At 40.4% G+C, this 18707-nt stretch overlaps 1 protein-coding gene across 12 annotated transcripts in view; it reads right to left on the bottom strand.

Moving 5' to 3' along the window:
* The window catches only part of HIPK3 (homeodomain interacting protein kinase 3), a 94573-nt gene extending 76527 nt beyond the window's left edge, over positions 1-18046 (bottom strand). For 4 of the 12 annotated variants that reach the window (XM_082748889.1, XM_082748898.1, XM_082748893.1 and 1 more), the window contains exon 1: positions 18024-18046. In XM_082748889.1, coding sequence (XP_082605015.1) covers positions 18024-18045 — 22 coding nt within the window. In that variant the 5' untranslated portion in view covers position 18046. Of the gene's footprint in view, positions 1-16029; positions 16555-16828; positions 17430-18023 lie in introns of those variants that run through there. The other 8 variants (XM_082748894.1, XM_082748900.1, XM_082748896.1 and 5 more) reach the window with 3 other exon arrangements.
* Between the last annotated feature and the right edge of the window lie 661 nt (positions 18047-18707).

The raw sequence follows: 18707 nt of genomic DNA, 5'->3' as shown, positions 1-18707 counted from the left end.
TACTTGTAATTTCTCTGTCAGATAAATAAAATCTTAAAAATAAAAAATAAAAAAAAGAATTATCTAAAGATGCAAAAACTAGTGGGAGAAAGCATTAAAAATAACAGAATATGATTGCTGGGAGATAATTCACCATAGGTCTCTCATGTTTCTCCTTGTCTTGCAAGGAAGGGCACTGACTGTCTTTGTTCCAGAGTATCTTTTCAAAGGATATCTGTATATCCCTGAACATCCCTGGAAGATAGAGATAGCATAGTGTCTTCCTTCAGGGCAAAGGGCAGGTTTTCAGTGTTCAGTATAATAAAGATAATGACTCCCTCTTGGTCCAATGTCAGGCAGGTTCACTGCCCCTTATGAAAGATTCAAGTTTCCTAAACCTAGGGTTCCTCTCTAACAATGCAAACGCTTTTGTGCAGAAGTTACCAGGCTGGCCTTGTTCATATCACAATGTGGGGAATTCAGTTGGGGAACCAGGCAAAATACTGACACAATGACTACTGCTATTGCTATGAGTAAGAAAGTCCTTTATCTCTGACCTAACAGTCTCCTATCTTCTGCCAGCTTCCACAGCTAATTTGTTAGCTTGCAAGACCCTTCACAGCTCTCAACAATTAGACAGTTTCGGGACACGTGGGTGGCTCAGTTGGTTAGGTGTCTCCCTTCCACTCAGGTCATGATCACCAGATCCTGGGATCAAGTCTCGCATCAGGCTTCCTGCTCAGCAGGGAGTCTGCTTCTCTCTCTCTCTCTCTGTCCCTCCCCCCTGCTCGTTCTCTTTCACCCTCACAAATAAATTAAATTAAATTAAATTTAAAATAAAACCAATTACACAGTTTCAAAATACATCCTCATAAGACACATACCAATCAACAGAAAGAAATCGTCAGGTCCCACCTGAAGTGATCAAGGTTAAAATCACTAGTAACGGGATATATCAACATCATGTGTCTCCTGATATGAATGTACTAAGAGGAATACATTTTACTATAACATTTCTAAGTACAAGAAAACAAATCCAAACTGAGGACCATTCTACAAATTAACTGGCAGTATTCTTCAAAATGTCAATGTCAGAAAACAACACAAAGACTAAGAAACTTTTCAGATTACCTGTAACTAAAGAGACATAAAAACTGAATAGTCTTTGCTTTTAGGAAAAATATTACGGGTAAAAATATAGATACATAGGGGTAAAGGGACATATGTCTGCACCTCAAAAAAAAACTGAGGAAAAAAATAGAGATATACAGATATAGATATACAGAGAAAGGTAAACACATATGGAATAAAATATTAACATCTAAAGAATCCAGGTGAAAGATACGTAAGAATTCTTTGTACTACTGTAACTTTTCCATAGGTCTGAATTAGGCCAAGTGATAAATTAAACAGAAGAAAAAGAATATGAGTGACACGCATAAAACAATATATTTGATATTTTTGTTTTGTTTTGTTTTGCACAAGGCAGCTCTTCAAGAGATACTCATTTGGGAATGAACTGTTGAGTATTTAAGGCATGACCCAGATCACCTAAAAATCTAGAATCGTCAGACACACAACGAGTCCCTGGATCATCTGCCAACATTAATAAAAAAGTATTATAAGCAGTGAAAAGAAATCTTTTCATTTATAAGTATTACTTAATTCACAGTAGTTTTGGAGCTTTGGGTCATTATGTAATTTCTTCAGTGGAGACTAAAAGTAGAAATTCACTATGTGGTCCAATAAACTTGACAAAAAGGCCTTTTCATTCTTGAAAAGCCAGAGAACCCTAGTACTGTTCTATACAAGGCTCTACAATGGGAATTAGAAAAAGAACCACATAACTAACTAGCGATATTCAGACAATAAAACATAGTTTCCAGTCACACAGTTTCAATTCTCAATTACCCTGTTTAAAGTGCAGATTTATAAAAGACAAAACAATGTATCTTCTTAGAAAAGATAAATACCCCAGAAATTTAACTCTCTTCATTTGCCTTTTAAATATCAGTATTTTAAATACCTATATATTTAACAGATTATTTTACCAGTATCCTGTTCAGGAAATTACTTAAACACTAAAACATTTCACATAAGAAACATTTTCACATAAATGAACTGCCACATAAAGTTTTGCAAAATAAACCTGCTCTCTGAGGTGCCTACAAAACATTTATTTGAAAACACTAAAGTCTTGGGTATTTTCCAGCAGTATTGTGAACAAAGCATCTAGAGAATGTGTTGACTATAACACAATCAGCATGTTAAATAACAAGCTTCATCTGACTTAGCAAAACATTCCAACTTTTGGAACAGAAAATGACCTGCTGGACATTTCAAAGCTGCTAGAAATCACCCTGCAATACCAATTTACTTTAGAAAGGCTAGAAAAGGGTTAATTAAAACAGTACTTAAGGACCACACTTATTAAAGCATGTAATTCTCTGGATTTTTTAAAGCTATCTAAAATCAAAATCCCAGGGGTGCCAGGCTGGCTTAGTCAGTACAGCATGCAACTCTTGATTTCCGGGTCGTGAGTTCAAGCCCTACATTGGGCGCAGAGCTTGAAAGAAAAAGAAAAAAACAAAGAAAGAAAACGAGAAAGAAAGAAAGGAAGGAAGGAAGGAAGGAGAAAAAAAATTAAATTTATAAAACAAAATAAAGACCCAAAAATGAAATACTGATAAGAAAATTGACTAAAGATAAAAAGTTCACCTGAAGCACTCTCTTCCTTAAAGAAAACTTTAAGACTATCAATGCAAATCTAGTTTATAGAACTTAAGTATAGAACTTAAGTAAAAAGAAAACTTTATTTAAATTGGTCATGCAGTCTGTCAGTACCAGTATGATGGCTTGCTAGACAACACTAACAGTTCTATAATTTGGGGTTATGAACAACTTCCTTTTTTTTTTTTTAAGATTATTTATTTATTTATTTGACAGATGAAGATCACAGAGAAGCAGGCAGAGAAAGAAGAGAAAGCAGGCTCCCCACTGAGCGGAGAGCCCGATTCCGATTCCGGGCTCAATCCCAGGACTCTGGGATCATGACCCGAGCTGAAGGCAGAGGCTTTAACCCACTGAGCCACCCATGCGCCCATGAACAACTTCCTTAATAGAAAGTCAAATGAGTTACTTTCTATTTTATAGGAAATTTATCCCAAAAGAATCACCACAAAATTTTTATTTTGCATTAAAAAAAAAATCTATGTAACTAACTTTTGGGCAAAAATGAGTATAAAATACTAAAAACTAAAAGAAAGAAAAAGAAAAAGTCCTTACCAGAATACCTCCTAGCTTATTCTACCTCTGAAACAACTCAAATCAACAGAGGAACCTGAATCCTAGATTAATAATTTAAGGAAATGTCCACTGTTGACAAAGCATTATAAAGGAAAAAATTGTGTTCTTTGTAAGAAATAATGATTCAAAGTTGTAAATAGAATCGAAGGTCCTGTTACATAAAACTTTTCAAAATTATAGGCTATCTTAAATAAACAACTTTAATATTCTCGTTTTATACTTCCAATAGTACAACATTCTACATTCATCACTCCAGAATAACATATATCACAGAACTAAAAGTCTAAAAACCAGTCAAGTGAGAATAGTAGCTGCTCCCCACCCCACCCCCCGACACCCACACAAGTTAACAGTTTTGCATTTGGAAAAGCTGAAAAGACAAATATTGACAGCAGTATAAGCTTGATGATAGTACTTTTAGTTTTGAAAAATATTTATGAACATTTTAGGGCTTGAAAAAATAAACTGGAACAAAAAAGTCAGCAACTTATTCTTTCCAAATTCTGGTAAGATCCTACATGGCCCTTAGGTGACCATGTACCCTGCTACATTCAAATTTGTTGGTTTTTTCCCTATAATTATGTTCTCTCCCTACTCATATTTTAGTTGCCAGATATGCTACTTTATATAAAAGTCCTTTTTTAGAAATTTAGTGAAATACCTTCAAAAACCTTTCTAATGTAGAACAACTATTTTTACGTTTCAAATTTCAACTGTCATATATGTCTTATGAACTGGGGTCTCTCACAATGGCTTCAGGAAATCCTGTGCTTCAGGAAATTCTCTATGGTATCTAATCATAAACAATAGAAGGAACAGAAATGAACATATGTTAAGAAAAATCAAGATCTCTTTCTTATTCTCATGACAAATGTGAGGAAGGGACAAAGCAGAAATTTACAACAAGCTTCCCTAAGAAAGCCAAAAAGAAAATAAAGAACGATGTAAATTCATAAAGACCTGAAGAACAAAGAAAAAAAGCAGCTTTTCAAAAGAATACTATTAAAGAAAGGACACTGAATTCTTAGAAATCTACTAGAACTGCGGATGTTTGGCTCTGCCTCTAATCATTAACTTTTCAAAATGACACACGTTGTTGGGGCGCCTGGCTGGCTCAGTTAGTAGAGCATGCAACTCTTGATCTCAGGGCTGTGAATTTGAGCCCCACACAGGGCACAGAGATTACTTAAATTAATTTTAAAAAATAAAAATTAAAAATTAGTAAAATAAAATGACACATTGTTGGGTTGCTAGTAATAAGCCATACACTAAAGCTGCAAGTTTATATGGGCTTAGCAAGGGTCATATAAATACTTCTTTCTTCTACTTACTATTAGTCCCACAGAAGCACCGAAAATAAATTTTCACATTAGTGTAAAAAGTCACATTGCAGGGCACCTGAGTGGCTCAATGGGTAAGCCTCTGCCTTCCGCTTAGGTCATGATCTCAGGGTCCTGAGATCAAGCCCCACCTCGGGCCTCTGTTCAATGGGGAACTTGCTCCCCACCCCCCCCCCCCGCCTGCCTCTCTGCCTACTTGTGATCTCTCTCTGTCAAATAAATAAAATCTTAAAAAAAAAAAAAAGCCACATCGCCAAATAAATTATAAAGTTATATGTATCAGAATTACAACTATAAGAAAATCATTTTCAGATCTATCAGCTGAAGAGATTTTGTAAATGCCATCAACATATTAAAAAGATAAAAAGACGATTACAAAAGTTTAATTCCATTTGAAGATGGTAAGTGATAGCTAACATATTTTAAGTTCAAAACTGAAGGCCAGCTATTAATTCTATGCGATAAAATACAGAAAAATATGTTAAATCAATTGAATGGAAATGGCCAACAGTTTACTGTTAACAACTGTTACTGATAACAGTTTACTGATGAGAAATTTATTCTCAGATAATAACTAAAAATCACTAAAAATCTCATACTGGGCAAAAGTAACTACTTGTCATTTTTCTGCCATTTGCATAAGAAGCTAGATAGAATCTCAGGTAGAAAGTAATGATTACATATCAATTATACATGATAAATATGCCAGAAGTTATTTTATAACAATGTTAAAACTTCAGGGGCACCTGCGTGGCTCAGTCAGATGAGCGTCTGCCTTTGGCTCAGGTCATGATCCCAGGGTCCTGGGAGCAAGCCCCACATTCAGGCTTCCTGCTCCGTGGGAAGTCGGCTTCTTCACCTCCCCCTGCTCCTCCTCTCTTTCTCTCACTCACTTTCCCTCAAGTAAATAAAATCTTTAAAAAGGGCGTGCGGGGGGGGGGGGGGGGGGGTGCGGCGGCGGCGCTTGGGTGGCTCAGTTAAGCATCTGCCTTTGGCTCAGGTCATGATCCCAGGATCCCATGGTCCTGGAATTGAGCCCCGCATCAGGCTCTCTGTTCAGTGGTCTGCTTCTCCCTCTCCCACTCCCTCTGATTGTGTTCCCTTTCTCGCTGTGTCTCTATCAAAAAAATAAATAAAATCTTTAAAAAAAAACTTAAAATGTTATTTGTTCATAGTAACCTTGCAAGTTGAAAGGACAAAAATGATCACTAAGCTATTACCATTATCTGGAATGAGACTGCAGAATATGGGTAGACTACACGAATATGTAAAATTTAAGCAGTCTGCCATAAAAACATGAAAAGATACACATTGTTCTCTCCAGGAAAAGACGGAATTTCAGCATGAAAATCATTTTTAAATTATTCAATTACTATAAATTATAAAATATTCAGGAAAAAAAACCTATTTCCCTTTTAGTCATTCTAACATGTTTTACTATTCAATCATAGTACACGTATAACTTGATATGCCAACTTGTTCTCTCTAGGATATTTTGAACAGCAGCGTAATATTCTACCATGTGTGCATACTATAATTTGTTGATCTGCTTTTTCCAATTTTTTTCACTATGTTTATATAAAGTTCTGATGAACATTTTCATTTAAATAGTTTTTATACATTCTTAATTTTCTTAGTATGGATTTCCAAAAAGGAAACTTGATAAATACTACCAAATTTTGCTTTGCAAAGTGCAAATTTTACTGTGTTTTTTTTTTAATGAATCCACCAGAAATAAGTATTTTAAGATTTAAAGTTTCAAACACAGGGGCACCTAGCTGGCTCAGTCAGTAGAACATGAGACTCTTGATCTCAGGGTTGTGAGTTCAAGCCCCATGTTGAGTGTAGAGATTACATAAAAATAAAATAAATAAGTTTTCAAACATAAACTGCAATAGAAATGAGGGAAGATACCAAAGAGGAAATAGAAATAGAAACAATGTGGAAATAAGATAATTCAATCCGAGCTACCTGTTTTGTGGGGGTGGAATATGGAGCTCAATACTTCAAAAGATGAGTTGGGAGCTAAGAATAGGATGCACTATAAATCCAACCATCTGGAGGAATAAATAAATTGTGAAGAAAAGAAACTACCAGAGAGCTTAGTGGGAGTAATTTCACTGGAGTGGCAAGGACAGAATCATACTGCAAGGGCTAAGAAGTGAATATGAATTCAAATAGAAGCGGAGTGTACATTTAAGAAGTTTGGAAGAAATAAACAGGTTCCTAGATTGGAGGAGGCACAATTAAAAGATGGCTGCTTAAGATCTCAGATACCTGATCATTTTAAAGGCTGAAGAAAATGGCCCAAGTTGGGGGGGCGGGGGGCAGTGAAGCCTTAAAGTTAATGGACAGGCTCAGGACACTGAAAAACACATTTCAGCATGAAATCTATAGTCGAGAATAGCAAACAATCTTGGAGGGAAGGAGATGTTTTAGTCCTTGAGAGAGTAGTGAAAACACTATGTACTGGTAGAAGTTACATTCAGAGGCAGAGGATTTGGAAATCTGGAGGAAGTTATACCTATTTACTTCTCTACAGGAAACAGATTCATCTGCTAGAATTAAAGTGAGGGGTACAGTAGTGTTCTGAGAAGTAAAGTGTGTATATGACACATTCTCAAGTGCTTGGGGAGGTATCTGTGAAGCTGCTTAGTAAAAGCACTATACTTTGATTAAAAGATATAGGTAAAACACAGCATGCCTCTATTTGAATACTTTTATGATAATTATAATTTGATTCTCCAAACTCTATTATGTTTTATATCCATAAAAACCTTTAAGACATGGTCTCTGACCTGAACAGTTCAGATAGATACTATTTTATATTTTGAAATACAAAAATTACCCAAAATCTAATATATTAGGTTAGAAATTGATGTATTTCATTTTCTTCCAATCAGATTAACAGGAAACAATTTCAAGCTAGATATACCTTCCAATACGAGATATTTAAAAGACATTTTAGCAGTTGGCTTTTTTTTCTTTCTTTTTTCTTTTTTTTTTTTTTAAGATTTTATTTATTTTATTTGACAGATAGAGATCACAAGTAGGCAGAGAGGCAGGCAGAGAGAGAGGGAGGAGGAAGCAGGCTCCCTGCCGAGCAGAGAGCCCAACGCCGGGCTTGATCCCAGAACCTTGGGATCACAACCTGAGCCAAAGGCAGAGGCTTTAACCCACTGAGCCACCCAGGCACCCCAAGAGACATTTTAAAAGTTAGAGTAGCCATTAGAAATATTTTCAGAACTGCCACACTAGGAGGACTTAAGAGTAACTCACAAGGTAAATATCCCAATTGTTATCTACTCAAAAGTACTGGCAAACCAATTATACTATAATCCCTAACACCCTAAGTATGTTTCCACACAAAATTCAATTTTAAATACACATATATAGTAAATATAAAAATGTCACCAAATTGTAAAATTTCATTAAGAATGTATCATATGTGGGACGCCTGGGTGGCTCAGTTGGTTGGACGACTGCCTTCGGCTCGGGTCATGATCCTGGAGTCCCGGGATCGAGTCCCGCATCGGACTCCCAGCTCCATGGGGAGTCTGCTTCTCTCTCTGACCTTCTCCTCATTCATGCTCTCTCTCACTGTCTCTCTCTCTCAAGTAAATAAATAAAATCTTTAAAAAAAAAAAAAAAGAATGTATCATATGTGATTATAGTGGAGCAATATAACATAATACTTGCCCTTTGCATGACTCGGCTTCAAGGACCCCAAATTAAACATACTTATGATTTACATAAATTAAGTACACAAATAATATCCCTTCTGTATAATGATTTCAAATAAGTCACAGCTAACAGTTTCAATCTTCTTCAAATGGAATTCTATCTAGACCCTGTTTTCACCTTCTATTTTCTTCCCACCAGTTGGCATAGGAATGAGGTTTGGAGAGCTCTGCATTCCAAATTTAGAAGGTAGTAATATAGTTAGGAAAGGCAAACCTATTAGAATCTTCTCAAGCAATGCAAGAATTGTGCATGTCCAAAAGGAAAAACCATGAGAATAAGAGAACTAGATTCACAGACTTAAGAAATATGAACTTCCACTTGATTTAAATGTACATGCAACATGTCTATATAAAACCATTAGACTATTAAATGGAAAAGCTAGTAACAGAAAATAAATTTATAGAATTGTTTTCATTTTGTTTTTGAAGACTTATTTGTTCATTTATTTATTTATTTTAGAGAGAGCACAAGTACAAGCAGGGGTAGGGGACAGGGAGAGGGAAAGAAATCCTCAAGCAGGGGCGCCTGGGTGGCTCAGTGGGTTAAGGCCTCTGCCTTCAGCTCAGGTCATGATCCCGGGGTCGTGGGATCAAGCCCCGCGTCGGACTCTCTGCTCAGCGGGGAGCCTGCTTTCCCCCTCTCTCTCTCTGCCTGCCTCTCTGTCTACTTGTGATTTCTGTCTCAAATAAATAAATAAAATCTTTAAAAAAAAAAAAAAAGAAAGAAAGAAATCCTCAAGCAGACTCCCCACTGAGCTTGGAGCCCAATGCAGGGCTCCATCTCAGGACCCTGAGATCATGACCTAAGCTGAAAACAAGAGTTGGCCACTTAACCGAGCCACCTAAGCACCCCCAATTCTTTTCATATTTTTAAAATGACGTTTTAGCCTTTAAACATTATAAGGAGTAACAAGTATTATACCCAACTTTCAGAAGCCAAACCATTCCTGATATTTTAAACATTATTTATTTAAATAAACAGTTTTTAAAAACCTGAACATGCTATATATAAATCATTATTTTTCTCAGGCAGTGTTTTCCATCTCACATACTCATACTCAAGTATAAAAAAAGTTTACAGTACTTGGCTAATTTCACCTATTTGCCCATAGCTGGAACCATGGCTTGCTCTCTTCCTTCACAGCAGAATACTTTGCACCTAGTAAGGACACCCAAATATATACCAGGTAAAATAGTTTCCACACACACATTTTAACACTGTTTTGCCTAACATGATAAAATTTCATTTAATTGTGGTACAAGTCTGTGATCCAGCTACAAAAAATACTGAAAGCACAGTAACCAAATTAAAAACCTAGTATCTCTGGGGCACCTGGGTGGCTCAGTGGGTTAAAGCCTCTGCCTTCAGCTTGGATCATGATCCCAGGGTCCTGGGATCGAGCCCCACATTGGGCTCTCTGCTCAGGGGGGAGCCTGCTTCCTCCTCTCTCTCTCTCTCTGCCTGCCTCTCTGCCTACTTTTGATCTCTGTCAGATAAATAAATAAAATCTTTAAAAATAAATAAATAAATAAATAAAAACCTAGTATTTCTGAAGCCAATACTATTCTCACCTAACTGAAAACACTCCAGAGATACTTGTACTGTCTCCACTGAAACTGATTACAAGTTGGCCCAACACATGTTTTGTTCCGTGAATGTAGCAAAGCACAGCATCATAGCCACAGGCTATATAGCTCATAACCTGCAATTTTCATTGTGATTTTATGTCACTTTACCTTACTTAGTCTCAATATAAGTTATCATAACTTACATATTTAAGGCCCTCTGAAGTATTAATTTAATTTTTTTTTTGGAAGAAATATCTCTAGAAAGTCAGGTTCAATTTTCAATATGTTATCACTCTATCTAACCTATTAACTATTTAAGACCGGACATTATATATCTAAGGTCGTATAGTTTACCAAACCTACAAGACTCGTTGTATAATTAAACAGGTAACACAGGCTTAAAATATAGATAAATAATATCTTTAGGGCTTTAAATAACCACTTTATAGGTAAGAAATGTTTCCTAAGCAAGCTATTTTCTGCAAGGGTTTCAAAGTTTACTATTTCATTATTTAAAAAACTGTAAGGTATTTTAATTTATGAATAGTGTGCAACAAAAGTAGGGGGAAGCTGCAGAATTTGAAGTTAACAAACATTTTTAGTATGTCACATGTTTTTTAATTTCTAAAATGGAAAACAGGTCTTTCCCAACTTAAATGGTCTTGCATCCTGATAAACCCATCATAAGCTGAAAATACCAAATAGAAAATGCATTTAATACACCTAACCTACTGAACATCACAGCTTAGCCTTGTCCACCTTAAGTGGACAAGTTGAGTTAAACCCACTCAAAACACATTAGCCTACAGTTGGGCAAAGTCATCTAACACAAAGCCTATTTTATAATACAGTGGCAAATATCTCATGTAATGTATTCAATACTGTACTGAAAGTGAAAAAAGGAATGGCTGTCTGGGTACAGAACAGTTTTAAGTATATCATTACTGACCCTCACGATCATCTGGCTGACGAGGAGCTGTGGCTCCCTGCCTCTGCCCAGCATCAAAGGAAAGAATAAGACCCCACACTGCTAACCTGGGAAAAGAGCAAAATTCAAAATTCGAAGTACAGATGTGTATGACTTTCACACCATGGTAAAGTCAAGAAATCCTAAGTCGAACCATGGTAAATAGGGGATCATCTATAACTGGCTAGTCAAATGCAGCCAAGTTAAAAATTCTATAAAGACAATGTTCTTGGTACGCCATATAATCAAATGTAATTTATAATAAATGGCTACAAAATTCTAAAGGGGGGAGGGAATGACTCATTCTTTTCATCTAATTATTTCAATATCAAATCTAAACAATGATTTCCAATTTAAAAAGATGCTCTAGCATTAACAATATGCAAAATAAAACAATTTATCTGACCACCTCTGGCAATCTTTTATTTTCAGTGGGACTAAGAATCAGTCTTTTTTTTTTTTTTTAAGATTTTATTTATTTATCAGAGAGAGGGAGAGAGCGAGCACAGGCAGACAGAATGGCAGGCAGAGGCAGAGGGAGAAGCAGGCTCCCTGCTGAGCAAGGAGCCCGATGTGGGACTCTATCCCAGGACGCTGGGATCATGACCTGAGCCGAAGGCAGCTGCTTAACCAACTGAGCCACCCAGGCGTCCCTAAGAATCAGTCTTTCACAATTTAGATCCTTACCTAAAAGAAAAAGTACAGCTCAAAGGAGCAACATACTTTGTTATTCTTCTCTAAATCTCCACTTCTTTTAGGTGTAATCCTTTTATTTAAAAAAAAAAAAAAAAAAGAAAGGCAAAGCAGCAAAGAAAATGCAACATGAAAAGTGTATCTGGAAATCTAATTTTTTTTTTAAGATTTTATTTATTTGACAGATAGAGCTCACAGGTAGGCAGAGAGGCAGGCAGAGAGAGAGAGGAGGAAGCAGGATCCCTGCTGAGCAGAGAGCCGAATGCGGGGCTTGATCCCAGAATCCTGGGTTCATGACCTGGGCCGATGGCAGAGGCCTTAACTCACTGAGTCACCCAGGCACCCTAACAGGTCCACCCTAACCCTTTTAACAGATGTTCCGGTGTATTCGTTTTTTGGTTTTTGTTTGTTTGTTTGTTTGTTTGTTTTAGATTTTATTTATTTACTTGACAGAGATCACAAGTAGGCAGAGAGGCAGGCAGAAAGGGAGGAAGCAGGCTCCCTGCTGAGCAGAGTTGCAGGGCTCAATCCCAGGACCCTGGGAAGGCAGAAGCTTTAACCCACTGAGCCACCCAGGTGCCCCGTTATGGTGTATTCTTAATCTTTCCCTCAAGCTACCACATATTTCACTGATTTCTGGTCTCTAACAACTTGAATACATAAGTCAAAACAGATTTCTAAGTCTCCTAAATTCACTTAAATCAGCCTCCTCCAGCAATTTAGGGCCCAGCTTCCTCTATCTTAATCCTTACCTGACCACTAGCTTCCCTTCCACTCAGTCTTCCCCAACAAGGAAAATTCTCACTCTCTTAGAAAATTAAAGAAATTGTTTGAGTCAAAGGAACAAAATATATTTAAAGTAAAACATATTGTCCTTGTCTTGTTTCAATTCAAAGACTTCCAATTGGAGAAAGGTAACTCTCTCAAGTACTGACTTGGCCATAACTACTAAATACAAAAGATAAATCAGTCTACTGACATAATTGCCCTCAAACCACAAATACCATCCCTAAAAATACAGCATTTCCAATACTCGACCAGATTTTTAAAATTTGCACTCAAGTCCTAAGAGCAGAGGTTCCAGGTCCTCAGCGTAACAGTGTGCACCTAAGAATCCAGATACTATGTTGCCTTTGTGTAGTGACATATGGCCCTAGTATCAACTGAGGAGAGCAGCATGATCTGCCAAATAGGTCAAGGTCTAATTTGACAAACATTTAGGTAAAATGTATAACACACATCTTCCAAATTTCTATTCTAGCCTGGTCCTAATAAGGCCCAAAAGAACAGCTATGACAAAACTACAGAAGCAAAACACTAATATTAAGTTGTTTATCCCCAAATCACATTTTTTTCCTCCTCCAAATCATTCTTAATCCAACCAAAAGAACTGGACTGTATTTCCTTAGGTCAGCCACATAAGTCCCTTACCTACCCTGAAAATTTCGACTCCTGGGATGCCTGGGTGGCTCAGTCAGTTAAGTGCCTGCCTTTGGCTCAGGTCATGATGCCAAGGGCCCTGGGATGGAGCCCCACACTGAGCCCCACACTGAGCTCCCTGCTCAGCAGGGAGCCTGCTTCTCCCTCTGCCCCGCCCCCCAACTGCTTGTTCTGTCTCTCCCTCTCTCAAATAAATAAAATAAAATCTAAGAAAAAAAGGGGGGGGGGAATACCCCTTCAACTCTAAATATATATCCGTATTCAACTTATGCTGTGTTCCGTATTCAACTTATGCTGTGTTCAAAGATACAAGTTATTTTTTAAGCAGCTAAATCCAGAACCAGTAAAGACATTTAAAATAATTCTTTTAGACTCACATTTGTATCATATAAAAAGGGTTACTGTAACAAAACTTTCAGCAAGTTGGGGGGTGGGCAGGTAGGGACACCTTTAAAGAAGTAATAAAATTGACTGGCAGATTCCTCCATTTTAACAAAATAGTAGTAATTTTTCTCAGAAGTAACTTCCAAGATAAACATAACACACTGGAAGTCTCAACTTCAGACATTAGAAAATTAGGACGGCTGCAAACCCAGAAATTTTACATGAACATTTCTTTTGACAGCAACAATATAATCATATAGCAAGTTATTTTGTATCCTCTAATAGTTAAGGGGCAAGAATAACTCTGGAGAGATATTTTAAATACAGAGAACTTCAAAGTTTCTTAGAACACACTTAAATCTAAATATTGCCATCACTTCTTTATCTCCAAACTCAAACGTAAATGGAATGCAATGGAAACTACATTACTTATGCCTTTCAATTAACTACCACTAACACAATTCTAATCTACCTTATCAGCACCTTTGGTGAACTACTGTGGAGAGAATATAGAAAAATCATTTCAAAAGTCACCAGAATAAGTCACTGCAACACTCCAATGGAAAACAACATGCAACCAAGTATTCCCTTCAATGGATGTGAAACAGGTTTAGGAAACAGTATTTCAGCGTTCTAGAATCCACATTTCCCCTTTCCTACCTATAAATGCCTTCAGTGTTCAAGTATCAAATATTTAAAACACAAAAGCTCAATCAGAAAGTTCATTCAGGGACACCTGGGTGGCCCAGTCGGTTAAGCGGCTACCTTCGGCTCAGGTCATGATCCCAGCATCCTGGGATCGAGTCCCACACCGGGCTCCTTGCTCTGCAGGGAGCCTGCTTCTCCCTCTGCCTCTATCTGTCACTCTGCCTGCCTGTGCTCTCTCTATCTCTCTGACAAATAAATAAAAATCTTAAAAAAAAAAAAAAAGTTCATTCAACAGCTGTTGCTATTTTAAGTCACAAGGGAAAAAAAAGCTTTTAATATCTTACAATAAACAAATACTAATGTGCCCCGCCATACCCGCCATACTAGCTACAGCAGCCTACGTCTGTAATTTGCACCTTATTTTATGGTACTCCATGACAGAACATCCAAAAAATTAAAATAGTATGATCTGAAGCTTCTTTTCAAGCATGTTTACAAGAAGAATTATCTCATAAAAACCATCCACTTTTATGTGACTCTAAAACTCCATGCCCAGAAGCCAATGACTGGTTTATAAGCAAGATAATGACTAGTTCAATGGAAAAGGTATTATGACAATAAACGAGGACTAGCTCACCATGTTATGATCTGCCTGCCTAATATGTGTTTAGCTACTGTAGTCAGCAATGTCCAAATATAAATTTGAAACATTTAATGACTGGTTCTGTTCTAGATTTCAAGCTCATCTTACCTTTTTAAAACATAGTTGGAATCTAAGGCTCCCCACAAAAAAAATTTTTTTTAGAAAATATATTCCCTAGAGTAGAGGAAAAAAATTCAGGAACAAATTGTTATTTAATTTTATGGTAAGTACAAAAAAACTGCACAGTGAAATGTGCAAAATCCCAAATACTTCAACACACTTCTAACACAAATTAAGATCAAATAAGTTTCAAAAGTAAAAGAAAAATAAGCCTCAAACAGTTTGAGCATTATATTTTATAAATATGAGCTGTCTACACTTTATGTAGTAGAATGGACCCCTAAATATACCAAGAAAACCTTAATTTAAAAATAATTTATCTGACTGGTTACATTTCATTTACTGCTAAGTGGCATAAAGGCATAAGGTAGCCAATAAAACTATAAAAACTATTTTTTTTAAAACGTCAGTTTTATTTTGTTGACTAAGTTTACTAAGTTTAATACTAAGTTTAATCATGACCTATCAAAACCTTATCATAGCTCACTGTATAAAATTAGCACTGCACTTGCAAACATAAGCAGAATCTAGACTTATCAAACATATGGTGAGGCTTGCCCAGCTTCTGAAAAATTAAAGTGAGAATGTAGGATTAAAATGTGTTAGCTGGGGAACAGACAAAGCCCACTGATCCTGCTCAAAAGTTTTCAACAAAAATTTGATCAAAAAGGGCACTTCCTAAAAATTTTAAGGCACCAAGACATTAAAACTTTGAAATAAACTGAAATGGTGTGAATATAAGTGATTCCACGCCAGAAGCTACAGCTAACAAGCAAAACCTAAAATTGGGGAGGAGGGGAGGCGGGGAGGGGGGTAGTCAGCCAATCCCCAAACTACTACAAGGTACACATAAGCACAAGCACAGGCTGGTTTACAAGCTAACTCTCCCGGCCCAGGACCAGGGAGACATCAAAGTTGACAACAGAATCTACCACGAGCTTTCCCTATACGCCAGCCGAGAATCTGAAAAACTTCACTGTTGCTAACAGAAGCGCCTTATCATTAGAAGCAGCGACCGGACAGGTGGAAAAAATAAATTCTAACAGGGCAGCGAGAGGTTGGGGAAACACAGTCCGAGGACTGAACGTGTTAGGACTCCTCTGTAACAGGTCCAAGGTAATTTACGCACACACCCTTTAGCGCAATTCCCCAAGCCTAGATAAGATTGAGAAACAGGCTCCGCGGAGAGCCACATACCATTTTAAAAACAGCCGTCTCCCTCCCGACAGGAAAACAGACATTCCCAGCCGAAGTCTTTCCGAGAGTTCTCCACCAAGGGACCCGGGCGGCCGCCACCGGAGCGCGAGAAGCCGGCAACAGCCGCGCCGCGCGGCCGCCACGCCTTCCTCCGGCCGCGGCAGGGGACGCGGAGCGGCGGGTCACATTTCTCCTCCCCAACAATCACACGCACTCACGTCTCCCGAGTTGACACCCTCCAGACCGGCCGCTCGGCGACGCTGGTGACTGGGCCACAAAGCCAGGGACGCAGCCATCGGCTGGGGCGCTCAAGTTGCGTGCGTGCGTGCGCGTGTTTGTGTTTGTTCCCCTTAATGAAAGACAAGAGGTCTCCGTAGTGACGGCCTAACGTCGCGGTGGGGAAAGAGGCCCCCTGTGGGACTAAACAAAACTTCGGTTGCTGGGAAGAGCCGTTGCGCAACCCTGGCAGCGGAAGGCCGGGGCCGCCCAGCCTGGCCCGGCCTCGGCGCGGCTTCCCGGAGGCTGCGCCACCGCTCGCACCAACCACGCGCGGCCCCCGCGTCCGGCGGCCTGCGGGCCGCGAGCGGTCCCCGAACTCGCCACCCGGCGGGGAGCCGCGGCGGAAAGGCGGAGCTCGGGAGCGCAGCGGCTCGGCCGCCGATGTTGGACGCGCGACGGGTGCGGGCCGCTCGGGAGGCGTTGGACTCCGCCGGGGTCGGACTGAGGGGCCCGGAGGCCCCGCGAATGAAGCCAGTCCCCCCACCCTGGGGTGGGGGCGCCCCTCGCCTTCCTCCCTTACCTTCCTAGAGGCCTGAGCTCTCCCCTCTTCGGGCGGCCGCAGCCCTGAGCATGTCCGGAGTGGGGTGCGGGGCCGTGCCGGGGACAGGGAGCCAGGCGCTTCAGCAGGCGGCACCACCCAGCCCGGGCTCAGCCCCTCTCCGCGGCCGCTGCCATCTTGTCCTGGCGGCTGAGAGGAAACGGCGAAACACCCTCCCCCGACTGCTGCTGCTGCTGCTGTTGCTGCTGCGGCTGCTGCGGCTGCTCTGGCTGCTCTGGCTGCTGAGCGCCGGGCCCGTCTCCCTCATCTTCCTTCCCGGGGATTTGGGGTGGGGACGGCAGGGCTGGGGCGAGGGGTGGTGTGAGGCCGGCCGGCCGGCCTCCGACTGCAGGAGCCTACGGACGGCGTAGGGTGCGGGGCCCGCGCCGGCTGGGGCCCATTCCTGACGCCCCTGCCGCTAGAGGAGGAGGAGGAGACAGCCGAGAGAGGCAGCGACGCCGGGGCCCGCGGCTCGGTCTCCTCAGGCCGCCGCGCTGCCGGCAGTCGTCACGGAGGCAGCTGCCGCCGGCCGCCCCAGTCTCGGGCCCCTCCTCCGCGCCCGCCGGCCTCGGCCGCCGCCTCCGCAGCGCCACCGCCCGCCGGGCCGCGCTGCGCGCCGAGCCCGGGCGGCCCCGCTCGCCTCGGGCCGGGGCGCCTCCGCGAAGCCCCTCCCCGGGGCCCGCCCGCAGCCGCGCCCTTGTAGCTCCGAGCCCGCCTGGCGGCCGGCTTGGACCCGACCCGGAGCTCCCTCCCGCCAGCCCGCCCGCAGCCGCAGCGTCAGTCAGCGCCCCCTCTGCGGCTCTGAACCTCACTGTAGGCCCACACCGACAAAAATACACATTTAAAAAAAGATCCTACCCCCCCCCCCAAAAGAAAGGATTAAGATGAGGAAGCAGGATTTTATAGGCCTTTCGAGATGCCGTAATCACAATTTCCCCTTCCACCCCTTTAGGATCTGTTGGTGGCTTTTTTTTTTTTTTAAGGGTCCAAAAATAAGGAAAGGGGAAATGCTTGGTCAAGTGAACAGTCCCGGTCTAAAACAGGTCCTTCCCGCTCCCCCATCCCAAAGAGTCAAGAGTATTGTAAAATTGGGTTAAAGAACGAGGGAAAGGCCTTCTGCACATTTTCCAAGAACATCTCTAAGGTCCCAAACCCTGTAATTGTGAAGTATACCCACCTCTGCGTTCATAACTCTCCATCAAGTTAGTTCCGCTCCCAGAAACTAGTTACCTCTGTCCTGGAGACTAGGAAATCAACAGAATGGCCCATCTCAACGTAACCATAGAACTGTAGAATTTTAGAGATGAAAAAAACTTTGAGATCCTTGGTCCAGACTCTTAAGCTAGGGCAGGGCGTCAAAGAAGCTTAAGTGACCTGCCCAAGATAATACAGCAAAGCCCGGGTCTGCACACCCTGTCCCCTTCTTTTCCCTAAGAAACGAACTGACCTTCTAGTACCTACCATTCAGAGTTAATTTATTTTAATACTTATTGCCTTTTGTTCTTAATCAGTGTTTAACGGGGGTGGGGCTGAACACCTTTCTCTAAGGAAGGGTCCTTGCTTTGTTCCTTTCATAATCTTCACTGGGAGGTTTGACTCTACCCCATATGTATTTATCCTCTGACATTTTCTATTGCAGTAACTGGGGCAGGGCAAAGGGAGTGGCAAATTGCTGCATATTTAATACACATTTATTCCTGGCTGCTTTTCAAATGGCAAGGAGTATTTTTGAGAATTCCTTTTAAAAAGAGAAGAGGATAATATGCCCTGAGGCAGTTGGAAGTATTTTCGAATGACAGTTGTTTTCTTCAAGTTAGGGAGTCTAACCAGTTGAAAAGGCTTCCAGAATAGAAAAACAAAA

Source organism: Mustela nivalis, assembly GCF_964662115.1.
Source record: "Mustela nivalis genome assembly, chromosome: 9".
NCBI classification, from domain to species: Eukaryota; Metazoa; Chordata; class Mammalia; order Carnivora; family Mustelidae; genus Mustela; species Mustela nivalis.
The sequence above is the reverse complement of the archived record's forward strand: the minus strand, read 5'-3'. Positions and strand labels throughout refer to the sequence as shown.